The sequence below is a fragment of the Acomys minous genome (genome assembly GCF_964271855.1).
Source record: "Acomys minous genome assembly, chromosome: 13".
Lineage (NCBI taxonomy): Eukaryota > Metazoa > Chordata > Mammalia > Rodentia > Muridae > Acomys > Acomys minous.
Genome location: NC_140495.1, coordinates 112993895 through 113012087, shown reverse-complemented (window position 1 = coordinate 113012087; position 18193 = coordinate 112993895). Strand labels below are relative to the sequence as shown.

General features: G+C 45.1%; 1 protein-coding gene across 6 annotated transcripts; it reads left to right on the top strand.

Moving 5' to 3' along the window:
* The first annotated feature begins 15231 nt into the window (after positions 1-15231).
* LOC311580353 (CD99 antigen-like) lies at positions 15232-18126 on the top strand. 6 transcript variants are annotated; one of them, XM_084751842.1, is made up of 9 exons: positions 15232-15382; positions 16181-16216; positions 16436-16486; positions 16673-16714; positions 16900-16941; positions 17397-17438; positions 17516-17575; positions 17705-17824; positions 17910-18126. In XM_084751842.1, the coding sequence occupies exons 1-9, from the start codon at positions 15313-15315 to the stop codon at positions 17924-17926; spliced, it is 480 nt and encodes a 159-aa protein (XP_084607968.1). In that variant the 5' UTR covers positions 15232-15312; the 3' UTR covers positions 17927-18126. The 6 variants fall into 6 exon arrangements, with proteins under 6 accessions (XP_084607968.1, XP_084607966.1, XP_084607965.1 ...); XM_084751840.1 differs by having other exon boundaries at positions 16882-16941; XM_084751839.1 differs by having other exon boundaries at positions 16670-16714; positions 16882-16941.
* Positions 18127-18193: the final 67 nt, after the last annotated feature.

Below are 18193 nucleotides of genomic sequence, written 5' to 3'. Positions count from 1 at the left end.
GATGCAGGCATGACAGCATGAGAAGGAAGCTGACTGATCAATTTCAACCACAACACAGTAGACACAAAGAACAGGAAATGGATGGAGTCTATAGACAACCAAATTTCATCCGCAATAAGGAATTTTGTTGAATGGTTATTAATATTTATAATTTTTAGATAATCAGTGCTTATTCCTTAACCAAAACACCACATAGAGAGACTGGGATCTGTTTAATTAGCAGAGAGCATAATACTAAGCAATAATTACCCTATCCTAAACCTCCAAGCTAGTATACCTTCCTCCCATCCAGATTTCCCACATTATAATAGCTTTTTACTCGTCTCCTAGGTCCAGTTCATTTCTCCTGGTGTTTCCTGGTCCTCTCCAGGCATCCTTCCTTTCCTTCCTGATTTTTCTCCTCCCCTCACTGGACCAGGATGTCCCACCCACCTCTGTTACTGCTCAGCACTGGCTAGTTGACTTTTATTGGCAACAAAGAGAACACATGGTGACACAACTTGACACAAACTTGACACCTGAGATACTTGAAATAAACATCATAATGCAAAGTAGATAGTGGGGTAGAGAAATCAGCATTTGAGTGAACAAGAGTAAACTGTACACAATACACCAACAGAATCTAGAAAGGCTCCTCCTACAAAAGCATCCAGAAGCTCCCCAAAGAAAGCAACAAAGGCCAGACAAGTGCTCAAAGACAGCCTCTAATCTAGGAGCTTTTTGACTCAAACAACTGCATTCTCACCCTGGTCACTATAGGCTTATGGTCATCCTGTGATGCAAATGCATTTAGCCTAACTGTAATGATCCTAATAATCTGCAATAGCCTGTACTCTGTGCAAATGCCCAATGCAACAGCCTGTTCACTGTTCCAATGCCCACAGCAACAGCCTGTTCACTGTCCAAATGCCCCAAAGTCGCTTCTGACAATTATGACAATCTCTTAATTGACACATCTTATAAAATCACTAAACAAGTTCTATCTTTCCAACACACAATGGCACAGAATAGTCCTTTTCATTCCAGTAAACAGGAATGTGTACACAGTGAGGGGAGATTAGACCAAGGCAAGAAACTCAGCAGGGCAAACACCAAATCCTGTAGGTCTGTCTCACACACATGGACCTTCACATCAAAGGGCTCAGATGACCTATTCCTGTACCTTTTCATACATCCCTCAGTTTGGCTACTTCCTCTCCCTATCTGCATCTCTCCATGTAGATTTCTCAATGGCTTGGGTGTCTCAACATCTTGTTTGTGGCCTCAAAATGCAACTCAGGCTTCATCCTCACAGCTTCAATGCAATGAACTCTCACAGCCTCCTCACTGGGACTATGAAGCTGCCAAACATAAATAGCTGGGACATTGCTGAACTGAAACCACAGAGGAAGAATCTTTGAATCATGCATCTTTCTTGTTTCCAGAACCAGCACAATAAGGTGATCCTGTCAAGATTGGCTTCTATGCTGGAATGGACCCTGCCACGCTTGGACCACAGCAGCAGGTTTTATGTGAAGTTTCTTCCTGCAACTAGGAATCACTTTGCATACTCTTTCGATTAATTTAAGGCTTAGCAGGAGGAAGTGCTGCCCTTAAGGCACCTTGTTAGGCCTCAAACTCAGATCAAGGGCCCTCTTTCTTTTCTCCTTGAAAAGTCCTGCCTGTTTCAGCATCTGACTGCCATCTGAAACTGCCTAGTGCTATCTTTCTCTACAAACTGCAGATTTTGTGTTTACTTCTGGCCCAGGTTTTTCTTTTTTTCTTTTTCTTTTTTTTTTTAATGTAGTCCTGAGTGAGTCACAGGTATTAACCATTCAAAAGGTTCAATATTCCATCTAAGAATCACCCCCCCCCCCTGATTTTTAATTCTGTCTCAGGGCATGAGCAGAATAAGAAACTTTTGGAGAATATCACACAAATGTCGTCTAGCTAAATTTTTCCTGGGGTCTATTTTATGCTGAATCCCTATGACCTTAACTTCCTCTGTCTGCACTACTCAAAACACTCTGACCTTCCAGGTCCTACAAGAACGGCCGATTAAGCTCAATTTCTGATATTTTCCTCATTCCTCCCAAAGAGAACATCCCAGGTTCTGTCCAACAGCAACGTCACTTTTTGTGTACCATTTTTTGTTTTAACTTGCTCTATCCTCTAATCAAAAGCATCTCAGGTAGTAAGTGGGAGTTTGGGATGGTTCTGTCAGGTCACAGTCCATCATTTTGGGAGCTCAGGATAGAAACTCAAGCTAGAAAGTCAAGTCAAACACCATGGACAAACATTGTTTCCTGGCCTGCTCTCTTGCAAGGTCACCATGTCACGTTCGTCTGCCCCAGGCCCATTTGCTTAGGGATATTGCCTCAGTGGATGAGCCTTCTCAAATCAATCATCAGTCACACAATCTCTCACAGACATAGCAACCAGACACTCTGATGAGAGCATGCCCTCAATTGAGGCTCCTTCACATGACTGTGGGGTCTGAAATGTCGAGAAATGAAGCTAATTAGGACACAGAGACATTAATATCTGAGAAAGTTTGAAAAACTCCAAATCAATGTGTTAACCATATCAATCACTTAAGTAACCAAAACCCAAACATTGATGATTACAACTGGAAAACACAGACTTGCCAAGAAATGAGAGGCAAACATTTAGGATCAAAAGGCAACTAAAAATGTTGCTCCACAGAGAGTTCCCAAACTAACAAAAGCTAAAAGAACTCATAACACTAAAATGCAAGTAAATAGATAACAAAGAGACGAAAACAAAGAATTGGGCAGCCGCTGCGGCACCTGCGAGTCAAGGCTAGGGCAGGGCGTGGTCGCGTCCGCCGCACAGTGAGGGCTGAGTGGCCACGGGGTCCGCCAAGCGCCCGCGGGGCCGACATGGGCGGCAGTGGCTCCAAAGCTCCGGCCTCTGGGCTTTTGCCTCTGCTACCCGGGCGGCGGCCCTAGGGCGGCGGGCGCTGAGCGATCTTTGGTGCAGAGCTGAGCCGGAGCGGTGCCTCCTTCATATTCACGCGCCGCGGCTCCCTGTTCCATGATAAAGACGGGGATCTGGCTCACGAGTTCTATGAGAAGGCAATTGTCACCAAGAACGGACTGAAGCGAGCCAAGCTGAGGCAGATATGTAAGAATCTGATTCCTCAAGACATCGTGAGGCTGGATCCCCCACCCCTGCCTGGATCCAAGTGGATTTCCCCCCTGTTGCTCTATGCAGTGTGAGCCTGTGGCATGGCAGACACAAGCACCCCCTCGTCCCAGCAAGAAACTCCCAGGATCAAGGAGTAGCTTCCGTTCAGGAGTCCAGGCTGATGCCGCAACCCTAAATAAACTAATCTCTGTTGGACGAGAAAAAATACAACAAAACAAAACACCAACAGCAAATAATCAATGAAACAGAGTGGATTCATTGAAAATAAATAAATAAATCAACTAACCCTTATCCAAACTAAAACACAGAAGAAAATGCAAATTTTAAAAATAGGAAACAAAAAGGACATACAAGCAGACAATGAGGAAATCCTGAGACTAGTTAAGGACACATTTTAAAAACCTGTACTCCCAACAAATTGGAAAATCTAAAAGAAATGGATACTTAAATTGATAGACAGTTCTTACCAAAGTTAAATCAAGATCAGGTAAACAACTTAAGTAGACCTATATATAACCCCTAGTGAAACAGAAAAATTCATTACAGGACACCCAACCAAAAAAACCCAGAGCTGGATGGTTTTAATGCAGAAATCAACCAGACTTTTAAAGAAGACAACACCAATACTGCTCAACCTATTCTGCAAAAAAGAAACAGAAGGATTATTACCCAATTTACTTTATGAAGCCACAGTTACCTTGATACCCAAAGCACATATTTACTCAAAAAAGAAAGAGCACTGCTGACCAATTTCCATCATGGACATAGATGCAAAAATACTCAATAAAATATTTGCCAACTCTATCAAGGAACAGATCAAAAAGATCACACACAATGCTCAAGTAGGCTTCATCCGAGAGATGCAGGGGTGGTTCAACATACAAAAATCAGTAAATGTAACCCACCATATAAATAAACTGACAGAAAAAGAGAAAAACACACAGGATCATCTCATTTGCCACCTAACAAGCCTTTGACAAAATCCAACACCATGATAACAGTCTCGGAGAGATTAGGGAGACTAGGGACATACTGTTGTGGTTAATTTATCAGTATTAGGCCTATAATTATCATTACAGCATTATTTTCTAACCTGCTAGCCATCAGTCAAGACACAGACACCTGTTATATTTTACAATAGCCTTAGTTACCTTGGGCAGGGCAGATATTAAATCCATGCCATCTGCTTCTAATAATTTCTATCAAGCTACCTCCCACCCATAATCCCAAATACTTGCTAATTTTCAGCATCTGGACCAAATCTCCGTCCACGCTGGCCATATGCTTCTCCTTCACCCAACCCAAGGCGCTGCTTTCTTCCACCTCTCCTCTCCCCAAGTCCCTTCCGGTAAGATTCTCTCAGTCTCCCCAAAGCCCGGGAACCTTAGCCACGCCCATCCCGTTTGCACAGCCCAGGGGTGATGGCCTTTTATTGGTCACACAGGTTAGGCTCTTAGGCAAGATACAAGCAGGCAAGCAGTAATTAGCATCAAAATACATCAGACCCACCTCCAACACATAATAAAGGGAATCTGCAGCAAGCCTATAGCCAACATCAAATTAAATGGAGAGAACCAAAAAACAATTCCACTAAAATCAGGAACAACACAAGGCTGTCCATTCCCCCCACATCTATTCAATGTTTTATTTGAAGTTCTAGCTAGAGCAATAAGTCAGCTGAAAGAGATCAAGAGAGTAACAGACCCTATGGAACTTGAGCTCTGGAAAGATGTCAAGTCTCCAGGCAGACACAGGAAACTGAACCTGGAAACTGCAAGAACAACCACTGCCCTTGACTGCTGAGTCACATCTCCTGCCCTTAATGGTTCCTTAAGTAGCTACTGTGGACTCTTAAGTCAATGAACAGTGAGTCAGAAATGATGGAGCGCCAAGGACGCTTTCTTAGAGCCTAGAGGAGTGACAGCTCAGGAAAGACAATCACACAGAAGTGACAATGAGAAGTCAAGAAGCTTGGCAGCAAGAGGCTCAGGTTATGAAAGATCTTTGCCCAGAGTTATGTACCTGAGGGCTTTACAAGCATGAAAACAAGTCAATCTGAAATAGTATGTAGAAAGAAAACAGTAAGGCTATGCAGAGATTAATGAACTAGATAGAGACTCAAAGACAGTACAGTGATTCAACATAACAGAACGGTTTCAGTGCAGGGACTAAAGTAATAACAAAGCATCGTTCACCTAATTCAAACTGGAAAAGTGAATTTATATGTATTAGAAGTGGAGCTAACAGGGGGATACTGCAAGATTTGACAAGGACTTCAGTGTTACCTTGTGCAGTGCTTTGGAAATTCGTACACACATAAACCACAACTGAAGAAGACATGATGAGTTCCTAGAAACAAGTGACTAAATCAGCCTCCTACATGACACAACTACAACACACAGCAAGCAGCTGCTGAGCCTGAAGCAGTAAGAGTTTCCGCCAACAGTGTCTGAGGACTGGACAGATTAACACGGAATTCTCCTTTCCATCGACAAACCTTATATTAATGCCAAAAGGAGAACACTGCATAAAATACAAAAAAAGAGGAACAATAGAAAGTCCTCATGCAAAGCTGGCTTTACCTCAAAGCACAAAGCAAGTGAGCCCAAACAAATATATGCAAAAAATTAAATATTCATAGAGCGGTTGCCAGGATCTACACAGACACGGAGATCATCTATAAGTAACACAGAAATGGAAAAATTGAGTTCACACCAAGAGTGCAAGGCTGTTTCAACACCTACAGACGAATCTATGTAAGACACCAAATATGTAGACTCAGTGAAAGTAGGAAAACAGCTATGTCAATAGATAAATTAAAGACCTATGGTAAAATATGACATTTGCTCAGTATAAAACCTCTCACTATATGAGGACAGAAGGAACAAACCTCAAAATAGTACAGACAGACACAAAGCTAAAGCAAACAGTGTAAAAAAGGACAACTGGATTAATTCCACTCTAATCAGGACTAACTCAACACAGTGCATCAGTGAGTACACTGTTCTCTGGCAGGGAAAAATTTAACAGGACAATGGAGTCAGAAAGCAAATGGATTTCCTTAAAGAGAAAACAAAAACAAAAACAAAAAAACCCCGAAAACTCAGCCCAACAGTGGTGGTGCACGCCTGTAATCCCAGCACTCTGGAGGCAGATGCAAGGTTTGAGGCCTGGTCCAGTAAGTGAGTCCAGGACAGAGAAGGCTACACAGAGAAATCCTGTCTTGAAAAAAAAAAAAAAAAGAAGGAGGAGGAGGAGGAGGAGGAGAAGAAGAAGAAGGAGAAAAACCTCAATCAAACCACTCACACTGTTGTCAGATATTTTGGACTATGTAGTAATACCATTAACAATGTCAAAAATAGTAACAAAAAGGTTATTAATTAAAAACTATACATAGGTAATCTTAATTTGTTATTGTATACTTATATGTAACTTCAAATCAACTCTTGTTGTCAGGCATGGTGACACACATTGTAGACTCAATTTTCTTAACCAAAATATTTTATTAACAACTTAGTCACTGAGCCTAAGTCAATTATAACCCGATTAACCAAAACAGTAGGAAATGAGAATTAATGGGCACAATAACAAAACCTTAAGGATATCAGTTCCAAAGAACGGTTCTCTGGTCGGGAGCCGCAGGATTTCTTCCACTGGAACCTGGGGTAACCAGACCCCAGAGCCTCAGCAGGAGCCAGAGCTGGAGCTCTGAAGCCTTCCCTCCAGTGGTTTTCTCTAGGAGCATCTTGAAGGGCAGCGATGAACAGCCAAATCTACCCCAAGTCTCCAATCGGCCCCCGCCGCCAGTCCTGGGCTCATTTATAGATCTCCTCCCAGAGTCTGTTCACGGGATCTTTTCAGCTGGCAGCAATTAAGCTCCTGCACTAGGTGGTTGCTCTTCTAGTGAATTAACATCACCTGTTCTCTCACGAGACCATTCTGATCCCACACTTGGGATCCTAAAGAACAGGCTTCTCTCCTTCATCTCCCCCTTTCTATTTAATAAAATAAGCTATATAAACAAACTAAGAATTAACCATTAAGTCACCATTTGCAGTTAACAATTTTTAAGAGATTATTCCACTATCCCGTACTACTGGTTCTTTTAACTAAACCTATAATAAAACTGTGGCTACATAGTCTTCAAGCCCATCAGACCCCAGAAGGAAAAACTATCTAATATGAAGGACGTGCAGGCAAGAAACTTCCAAAAGTACCGACAGGACAGAGAGCTGACTGTCTGGACACTGACAAGTTCCTCTCCATTGTTGGGGCATCCAGTCTTCAGCCAGCTGGCCCAAGGCATCTGACAGACTTGTTTCTGGACTGTCACAGGTTTCTCTCCATGGTAGGTGCATCCCACCTTCAGCCAGCTCAAAGCATCTCAGAGACTGCTCTGAAGCAGGAATCCTGAAGGACTAGCTCACCTGGTCTCCACAAGGCTGGGCAGCCAGTCTCTCAGTGTCAGGCTTGATCACATCAGATGGTCATTCTGTGATCAGCAGTAGAGATAAGCACAGTTCCTCAGTCCGGTGCCTATTCTGCCACTATCATCTCTTGATGCCCACATAATTAGACTGGAGGCGCGGCCAGGAACGAATGTCTCTCTGTCATAAAAGCCCTTTATCATTAAATGCCATTTTCTGTAGATCTCTGAGGTGTTTGAAGACCATCTATCTATCTATCATCTACCTATTCCTTGGAAAACATATACAAAAATCTAAATAAAGCTTATTCTATAATTAAGTACTTTAGTATCTAGTAAGATTTATAAGTGACCAACTACCAATTTCTATTTCTAAGCATCCTGAACAAGTTATAACAGCTATTTTTCACCTTTTCAAATAAGTTGAACATGTATAATACATTAAATGTCAAACAAAATGATCTTATGTTTATACCAACATACAATAAACAATTTAAGTTCCATTAACATAACATATATAATACATATAGCAAAAGTTGAAAAAGGAAAACAATCATAAATTTCCATCAATCTACAATACCAATGTGAAATATATGGATGCCAATGCAAGTTATTTGAGGCTAGTAGATTCGAAAATCTACTTTTTATTCTATAAACCTATATCCTCCCTTCCTTCCCCCCTTTTACTTAATATTAGATGGGATAGAAAGATAAGAGAGAAAGAAAGATAGAAGAAAGAAATCCCCAAATGAAACTTTTATTAATTGTAACTAACTCCCTTAGGCAAAAATGAACATTGGTAACCCACCAAAAACCACTACCCCATACCAAGAGCCGCCCTGTTGAGGGGGCTCACTAGGCATGTGGGCTGTCTAGGAGGTGATCTGGTGTTTGCAAGGTCTTATACCACGATGTACCCTGAAACTGCTTCCAGCCTCTGACATGCTATCAGGAGCCATAGATTTGGGAAAGTCCAGGAGGCATGAGAGATCTCTGGAGGTGATCCGATATTTGCAAGGTCTGTATCGTGATGTGCCCCAGAATTGCTTCCAACCTCTGACTACTCTGTCAATTGTGCACTGCTGCCATCTCTCTGAAATCTGGCATTAGAGCTGGGATGGTGGTGCACGCCTTTAATCCCAGCACCCAGGGAGGCAGAGGCAGGTGAATCACTGTGAGTCTAAGGCCAGCTTGGTCTACAATGTGAGTCCAGGACAGCCAGGACTGTATTCATGGCCAGCCCGGTCTACAAAGCGAGTCCAGGATAGCCAAGATTACACAGAGAAACCCTGTCTCGAAAAACCAAAAATAAATACATCTGGCATTGGTGTGAATTGTTATTTTCTGGGCACTGACCAGCTCTGATTGAACAAACTTCCTAGAGGATCTTATTGAAGATGCACTTTTTGTTATCCATCCAGATGAATTAATCCCTGATTATGGAATTCCTGATTTGACTCAAATAGTTTTAAAAGTTAAAGTTAGTTTATGGCTGCAATAAATACCTTTGTGGACCTCCAGATGCCTCACTAGGATAGCCTACCAGCAGATTTGTGGCTTCAGATAAGCCTCCACCGCAGATGGCACCACAAATCCTGGTATTTGACCATAAATATAGCCAACTTTGTTTAAACTCCATGTGAACCTATGTGGAATGAAGTTACCTAGAGATGTCTGAATTTACTCTGTTTCTTAGAATGCAAGACAGACAAAATTATTGTCCTGAGCTCATAACGAACTAAGAGATAGCTGGATAATGTATAGTCAGGTCCGTCCTAACTGATAAGTTGTATATTCTTGTAAGTTACAGACCCTATTAACCTTAGACCCTGTCAATTTTTGTCATTCTGAACTCACCATGAACTTATGTAATGGATACATAGATAAGAAATGTTTAGATTTAAAACATGCAACCTGTTGTATTTTTAAAATGCATCTGTTTTGTGATTAATTGTACTGTTTTGACTATGAGGCAATTCCCTGTTCTCAGAAGTATAAGTATGGTCTTCTACAATAAATGTGTGTGTGTGTGTGTGTGTGTGTGTGTGTGTGTGTGTGTGTGTGTGTGAGAGAGAGAGAGAGAGAGAGAGAGAGAGAGAGAGAGAGAGAGAGAGGGAGGGAGAAAAAAGTTGGAGGAAAAAATGGAGCAGCTCAACTTCAGTTGAAGTTAAGATGCCTGACTTCATCCACCTTTTCTCCTGATCCTCTTCTCTTGAATGTATGTGTGTGAGTGGTTTATTTTCTATCTCTCTCTTACTTCTTATTTCTCTGTAGATTCGCAAATAAGTTAGCAGACTCAGGGTCATCAGCCTTCTACAGCTAATAAGCCTAAGTTTACACCAACTTATTGGAGATCTCCATAAAGAGGCCTATCTACAGATCAAAGAGCCTCCTTTTACGACCCCGTGCAGTTTCTAGCCAGAAGCCGCTTTTACAGTCTCAGCCATAGGAAAAAAGGTGGTCAATTTAAGTTCTCCTCAGCAGTAGTACAGCCAGTCCCTAGAGAAGAAACCTTGGGCTCTTTTTCCTTTCTTCCTTTTTCTTCTTTCAATCCTGATCGGTTGCCTGAGCCATCAGCTCTGGCCACCCAAGAAATAAAGTGAACTAGAAGGGCATCCACATCCAACACCAGAGAGAAACTACCCTGGACCCTCTCCAGAGCACCAGCCGGGCATTAACAACCCCACCAATTGGGAATGGGGGCGTCGTTCTCTCAAAATTACTTTTTGCTGTTTGGGGGAAAAGCATCTTTTTGGGTACCTTTAGAACAATATTATATTGCCCACGCGCTGGAAAAGCTAGCTGTGTCTGTTTTCGTCCAGTCTTTTTGGGATCGATCCTTTTGGCTAGCTGTTTGATTGTTAATATGCATACAATTTCTGGAGGAAGCAGTAGCGCCAGAGGCAGAAGTTCGATCTTCATCATTGTCCTGTTTGTTCTCTGAAAGAAGGAAAAGTTTTGAAATCATCAGTATAGGTATGTTAGTACATATCTAATTTTTCAAGGAAAGATTAGTTGAGGCACCTTGCTCGAGGTGCCAGAAGCATGCTTTTGGGGTGAAATCACCCAGGCTGCCTGCTTTGTCTTCAGCGTTGTCCTGTTTTTTGCAAATAATACACAACTCTGCCTGCATGTACACCAACAGGCCAGAAGAGGACATTAGTTCTCTAAGCTGTATGAAACAATGTCAAGCTGTAAGAACCAGGTAGCTCTTAAGATTCACTTGCTATATGGTCAGATCTAATCTTTATAAGTTTGATTGGTAGCCATATTTTTCACTCCCTGTGGAAACATAAGCATACCCACGACCCCATCTCAAAACTATTGCAGGTTTCCATTTCATACTAGACAAATCCTTATAGAATATTGCTTGTCCCAGCTCCTCAGGTTTTTCTATCACACAATGTCTCTCCGCAGCCGACATCCCTTCATCATTAACATTAAGAAAATTTAGAGTCAACAAAGCATTATTTAATCCGTCTCTGGGTGTCTTTACCCTTCCCTTTTGTTTAATAAGCATTTCTTTTAAGGTACAATTAGCTCTTTCCACAACTGCTTGTCCTGTGGGGTTGTGAGGTATACCAGTAACATGTTTTATATTATAATACATAAAGAAGTTTTTCATCTTAAGGAACACATATGCCGGAGCATTGTCAGTCTTAATTTGTGCAGTTTTCCCCATAAATGCCATTATTTCCACTAAATGAGTAATCACTCTGAAAGTTAGCCCTTTCAGAACTTAAGGCTGTTGCCCATTGAAAACCTGAATAGGTATCAATGGTATGATGCACATACCTTATTTTTCGAAATTGTGCAAAATGAAACATATGCATCTGCCAAATTTCATTCCTTTTGTTACCTCTAGGGTTAATTCCAGCAGGTAATGGTATTTACTATATAAGGAACATGTAGGACACTTATTATTTCTCTGGCTTGTTGCCAAGTGATAGAGACTCTTTTCTTCAACCTCTTACCATTGACATGATGTTTTTCATGAAAATTTTTTCATGAAATTTTGAGGCTTCGAATACATTACCTATCAATAATTTGTTGATCTCTTCATTTCCTTGGGCCAATGGACATGGCAAACCTGTATGAGATCGAATATGAGTAATGTACAAGGGATAGTTTCTGCTTCTGATGACCTGTTGCAGTTCTATAAATAATGTAGTCAAATCTGTGTTATCAGGAGTAAATTCAGCAGTCTCTATATGCAAAACACCTCTTTCAGTGTATTGAGAGTCAGTAGTTATATTAAGAGATTCAGGAAAATCTAACAGTACCATAAGGATGGCATCTAGTTCAGATTTTTGAACTGATGTTAATGGACTTTTAATCACCTTAGTTATTTTATCAGACTTATAACCAGCCATACCTGATTTATTTGCATCAGTGAAGAAGGTGGGTGCCCCTGAGATTGGTGACCTCTTTACAATACTTGGAAGGATACAATTAGTTCTTTTTATAAACTGTATACGTTTGCTTTTGGGGTATCTATTGTTAATGTCTCCCAAATAGTTACTACAATCTTTTTGCCACTAATGACATAATCTCAGAATCAGTAAGAGGCACTATAATTTCCACTGGGTCTATCCCTGACAGTTGGTGCAACCTTATTCTTCCCTTTGTAATCAATTCAGAAATTTTCTCTATGTATGTTTTCAATTTTTTGCTTTGTTTATTTGCCAGGAATATCCATTCTATGATTCTGTCTTCCCTTTGCATAAGAAGCCCAGTAGGAGAATATTTTGAAGACAAAATAACCAGAATGCAACCAAGTTCAAGATCAATTCTATCCACATATGCCTTTTGAAGTTTTTGCTCCACCAGAATTAACTCCTTTTCTGCCTCAGCGGTTAGACACCCTGGACTGTTTAAATCTGAATCCCCTTGTAATGTTTGAAACAAGTTACTTAACTCATAGGTAGCTAACCCGACTGTAGGCCATAACCAGTTAATTTTTGAAAGTCATAACCAGTTAATTTTTGAAAGTCATTAAGAGTTTGCAATTGATCTCTATGGAGCTGTACCTTGTGGTCGAATTTTCTGTTGTTATTTTATAACCTAAATAAGTAATTGAATCTCCTCTTTGTATTTTTCCACAGCAATCTGTAATCCCCAGCTTGGAAGAATTTTTTGTGCCTCCTGAAACATTTTTTCTACAACACTAGGATCAGAATCAGCTAGCAGAATATCATCCATGTAATGGTATATGATAGATTGAGGAAACTGTCTACAAATTATTTCTAAAGGTTTTTATACAAAATACTGGCAAAAAGTTGGGCAATTCAACATTCCCTGTGGAAGTACCTTCCAATGATATCTCTTCATTGGAGAATTACTGTTCAGAGTAGGTATTGAAAAAGCAAACCTTTCCCTGTCCTTCTCATGTAGAGGTATGGTAAAAACAAAACAAAACAAAAAAACCAATCTTTTAAATCAATTGTAATTATATGCCAAGACCTAGGTAACAAGGAAGGCAAAGGAATTCCAGGTTGAAGCGAACCCATGGGCTGAATCACCTTGTTTATGGCCCTCAAATCTGTTATCATTCTCCATCCACCTGATTTCTTTTTTTTACCACAAATACAGGGGAATTCCAGGGACTGGAAGATTCTTCGATGTGTTGAGCCTCCAGCTTCTCTTTCACTAAACAGTGAGGCGCCTGCAACTTTTCTTTTGTTAAGGGCCACTGCTCCTGCCATACAGGTCTGTTTGAAATCCATTTTAGGTGCAGGGCTGTTGGTATCTCAGCAGTGGCCCCTCTTATAAATTTTGACACTCTAAACCTGATGAGTTCTGAGGTTGGTTAGTGGGCATAGCTTGTGGTCGCCCTGATGACTTACATTAATCTCTTCCCCAGAAGCGCATACCAATTCACCCCTTGTTTCAACATTGTTTATCTCTGTATTTGCAGGAATAGTAATCTGAGCACCCCATTGTTGTAAGAGGTCTCTTCCACATAGATTTATGGGAATGGCAGCCACATAGGGTTTCAGCCTCCCTGTCTGACCTTCTGGTCCCACACACTCAAGCCACTGCACACATTGTTTTATATATCTTACCAATTCCTACAATTTCTGTATAAACCTTCTTAAGTGGCCAATTTTGGTGCCAAGACTTCTGACCAATGATTGACACATCGGCTCCGCTGTCGACCAAGCCTTCTATTTTAACACCATTCAGGTGTATAATTAACTTAGGTCTCTGATCACTAATTACTGTTTGCCAGAAGACACCAGTCCTTTCCACTGGAGCGGCTTTGCCCTTAATGTAAGGAAACAGTAGGAGTTGAGCAATTCTATCCCCGGTATTGATTTTCATCTCCCTTTTCACACATGCTATGATTTTTATTTCCTCCTTAGAATCTCCATTTATAACACCAGAATGCACAATAAAACACTGAGAAGTCAGCACACTTCTTCCAAGAACCATTCCCACTGTGCCTGAAGGCAAAGGACAGAACACACCAGTATTTAATTTGTAACATTCAACCTGGGGAGATAGGGTAAGAGACATATTTGAAGCCAGATCCAAGGCTGCACTGCCTTTAGTAGCATGCATTAGATCACTAACACTCAGTTCCCGTTTTCCTGCAGATTTGTCACTTTTGGACTGGCCAAAGGAATTTGGCTGGCATTGTCTATGGGGACCTGAGCCGATGGCCTTCTCCTGCCGTTTCCCATCAACATCTCTCTTAGACTAGCAATCCCGAGACCAATGTTTCCCTTTCCCACAGCGACTACCCTGGAAGTCTTGGTACCTCATTACCATTATTGCCAGAATCTCCTTGTTCTCTCCTTCGATTCACGTTTTCTCCCCACTTATTGCACTTTCTATCTCTACAGTTTTTTTTGCTCATGACCAATTTTACCACAATTAAAGCACCGAGTAATATGATACCTGGGCTCTCTGGCTAAAGCTTGTCCAACATTATTTTGATATTCCTGAGAGTTGATATTAACTGTCTCCTTTACCCAGTCATCTAGTGGAGCGCCTCTTTCCTTTAATGGTCTAAGTACCCTCTTACATTCAGTATTTGCGTTCTCATAAGCCATAAGTTTTAATGCCTGTTTGGTGTCAGAATCTGGCAACACCCTATCCATAGCAGATCTTAATCTCTGTAAAAGGTTCCAGAGGTCCTTGGAATACTTTAGTCAATGGAGTAGTTATTTTCCCAGGATTCCTCTACCAGCTCCCAAGCTCTCAAGGCTGCATTACGACCTTGTTCAATCACTCTATCTTCAGCTTGAATTTCTCTTGTTAGTATATTGTCCTTCCCCAAGCGATTGATCTCTGTTAATATTTATTCCCTGTGTCCTATTTTCTTGTTCTACTCTTAAAACCTCTGTTCGCCACACATGGGCGTGGCCTCAGCCTCTGCTGTATGCCCCCACGGGAGGTTTTAAGTGCCTTTGCAGCTTCAGTATGGGTGGGTGTGTGGGTGTTGCCTCCTGGGGTGTGGGCGTGGCTGTCTGCAGGTGGGCGTTGCCTATGCAATGAGGGCGTGGCCAACGTCCAGTCCCCTCCCCGTGAGGGCGTGGCCAACATCCAGTCCCCCTCCCCGTGAGGGCGTGGCCTGGTTAGCAGGTTCACACAAGTTTTTGTGGTGGGCAGGGTGTCCTGTGGGTGGGCGTGGCTTTCACCATGACGGGCGTGTCCCAGCCGCGGTGGGGCGTCCCCCCTTCCCTCACGCCCGCCCGCCCGCGGCAGCCGCGCCCGTCCATCCATCAGCCATGGCGCCCGCGGGGAGCCTCCCTCTGCTGCTGCTGTTTCTAGGGACCCTTGGCGTGCGGAGAGGCGCCTGTGAGTCGGGACGCGTGGGGGTGGCTGGGGGGTCATGGAGTTCGTTCCCCGCGCAGATCGCTGCCCCGAGGCTGGTAAAGAAGTCCCGGTCAGTCCCCTGCTTGAGCTCGGGGTCACGTGGGCCGCGGCAGTGGTGGCGGGGTCGGCGCAGTGGCAGGAACTCCGCGGCCGCAGAGCGTGGAACCGAGGGCCCCGACCCCCGCCCAACCCAACCCCGCAGAGTCCGCTTGTTTTGGCGCAAAACTTGGCGCGGTGACGTCAGATGCCGCCTGGGGCGTCGCCTGCTAGCCCGGCCTGGGTCTGCTGGCACCTGCGGCAGGGGAGTGACGGCTAGTGACCCCGGGGAGGACGAGGGAGGGAGGCGGGGCGGGCGGTTTCTAACGGTTTCCAGGCCCCCCCTTCCTTCCATCCCGGCGCCGCTGGGCGGGCGGCCTGGAAACCGGCCTCCTGGCTCCCCAACACCGACCCCACCCCTGTGGGTGCCCAGAGTGGGCGTTGAGCGGTTTCAGGACCCCCCCTACACCGGCCCACGTGACCACCCCGTGGGCCGACTGGGTGTGCACCCCAATCACAGCGGTCAGTCCCCTGCCTCAGCTCCGCAGCGCTCAGGGGTCACGCGGACCGCCGCCCGCAGGGTGGGAGGGGTGGGGACGTGAGTCACACGAGTGAGTCACGCCTGACGGGTGTGGGTGCTGGGCGCTCAGTCCCTCTCCTCACCCGGACCCGGACCCTGGGGGACTTTCGGGTGCTGCAGCTGAGTCCTCCTCAACCCTGACGGGTTTTTCTTTCTCTTTGCAGCCGACAATGACTTCGACCTGACTGACGCTTTGGATGGTGAGGGGGCGGGGCCCGGGGAGGGGCGGGGCCTGGAGGGGTGTGGCCCAGAGAGAGGTGGGGCCTGGACAGGGGGTGTGGCCCGGAGAGAGGCGGGGCCTGGAGGGGTGTGGCCCCGAGACAGGTGGTCCCTGGAGAGGTGGTGTGGGGGGGGTGGGGGGGACCTGGGCGAGCATGGGCTGAGCTCCTCACTCACACGTCTACCCCGGTCCCCCCCAGACGAGAAGAAACCTACACTGAAGCCCCAGGGTCCCAAGAAACCACCTGCCGGTGAGTGAGGGGGGGAAACTGAGTCACTGGTGCTACTCTGGATTGGGTAACGTGGACTGACGGACTGAGTGATGGGTTTGGGTGCTTGGTGCTCAGTACTGGGTGTACTGGTGCTGAGTCGGTCACACGGTGTTGGGGAGGACACTCGGGTGCTGGAGCTTAGTCCTCCCCCTCCCACAACAGGAGGAGACTTTGACCTGACTGATGCGCTGGGCAATGGTGGCGACGGTGAGTGAGGGCAGGACCTGGAGGGGTACATGGGGGTAGGGTGGGGTAATTCAGTTAGAGCCAGATGGAACCGGAAGTGAAGGGAAGCAGAAGTGCCCCTTCTGGGTAGGGGGTAGGCGGGAGGGCTGCCCAATTGCATCTTGGGAGGCCCCAGCAACGACTTCCAGTCCCTCCTCCCCCTACAGAACCGAAGCCTCAACCAAAGCCCAGGCCACGCCCAGGGTCAGGTATGCAGATTTATACTAATTAGCCAGCGCTGAGAATGGGTGGGGCTATGCTAATGAGGCATGAGGGTGCTGATGGCCGGTATGCTAATCGGGCCTGGTTAATTCTAATTTATTCTAACCCAGCCCTGACCATTGTAGTGCTACCCCTTCTAACAAATGCAAATGTATGCTAATTGCAGGCATCTATGCTAATCGGGAAGTGATGTCACACCATGCATATGCTAATACATGCTAATTGGCCATGGCTGCCATGTCCTGGGAACAGGAAGGATCTGTGCTGAGTCCTGCAGGCGAGGATCCTAATGTATGCATATCTATACTAATTGTTCCCAATGACGTCTGGGTCAGGGCTGGTGAAGTCATGAACCCTCACCAGGAGAGGGGCGGGACTAGGGGTGTCCATGACATCACAGGGGCATGGCCACAGCCACTGACATCATCCTCTTCCCCCACAGGCGAGTTCTCCAACACCGACCTGGAAGATGTGGTAGGGGGAGGTGAGTCTGGCTCCACCCTCCCCAGGCCCTGGGGTCAGTGAGTCTGTGATGTCAGCAGTGGCCATCTTGTCTTCCAGGAGGAGGAGGGGGCGGGGCCAAGAGGGACCATGGCAGCGGAAGTGGTGACCCAGAAGCAGGTGAGCATGGCCACGTCCAGCCAGGAGCGCTGAACACAAGCCCCGCCCTCTCAAGTGACGTCACTCCTCCACCCTGCCCCTCAGACTCGCCCCTCCCCACGTGACCACGCCCCCTGCCGCCCCCCACAGGCCCCGCCCAGCCCCAGGGCCTGGTCCCCGGAGTTGTGGCAGCTGTCGTAGCAGCGGTCGTGGGTGCCGTGTCCAGCTTCGTGGCCTATCAGCGGAAGCGCCTGTGCTTCCGGGAGCATGGTGAGTGGGGGTGGGACTTCCTGTGTCGTCACTGGGGCAGGACTTCCTGTCAGACGTTCTCACCACCCCATGTTATTCCCTGCAGAGTCCTCTGTGGTCTAGGGCAGGACCCTGGGTCATTCCCATGATGCTCCTCGTGATGTCACACGATGCCGGAAGGGCCCTGCTGAGATGACTGAGTGATGTCACCTCTGGTCCTGCACCCAATTGCAGTGCCTTATGGGAAGGAAGGAGACTCTGGGGTGGGGGAGGGATGGGGAGGAGCATAACCAGGAACTTGAATAAAACCACCTCATTCCCCCCACATGTCTCTTTCCTCTATCAATTGAACTGCTGAGGTGTGGGCGGGGCTTCTGACATGATGTCACC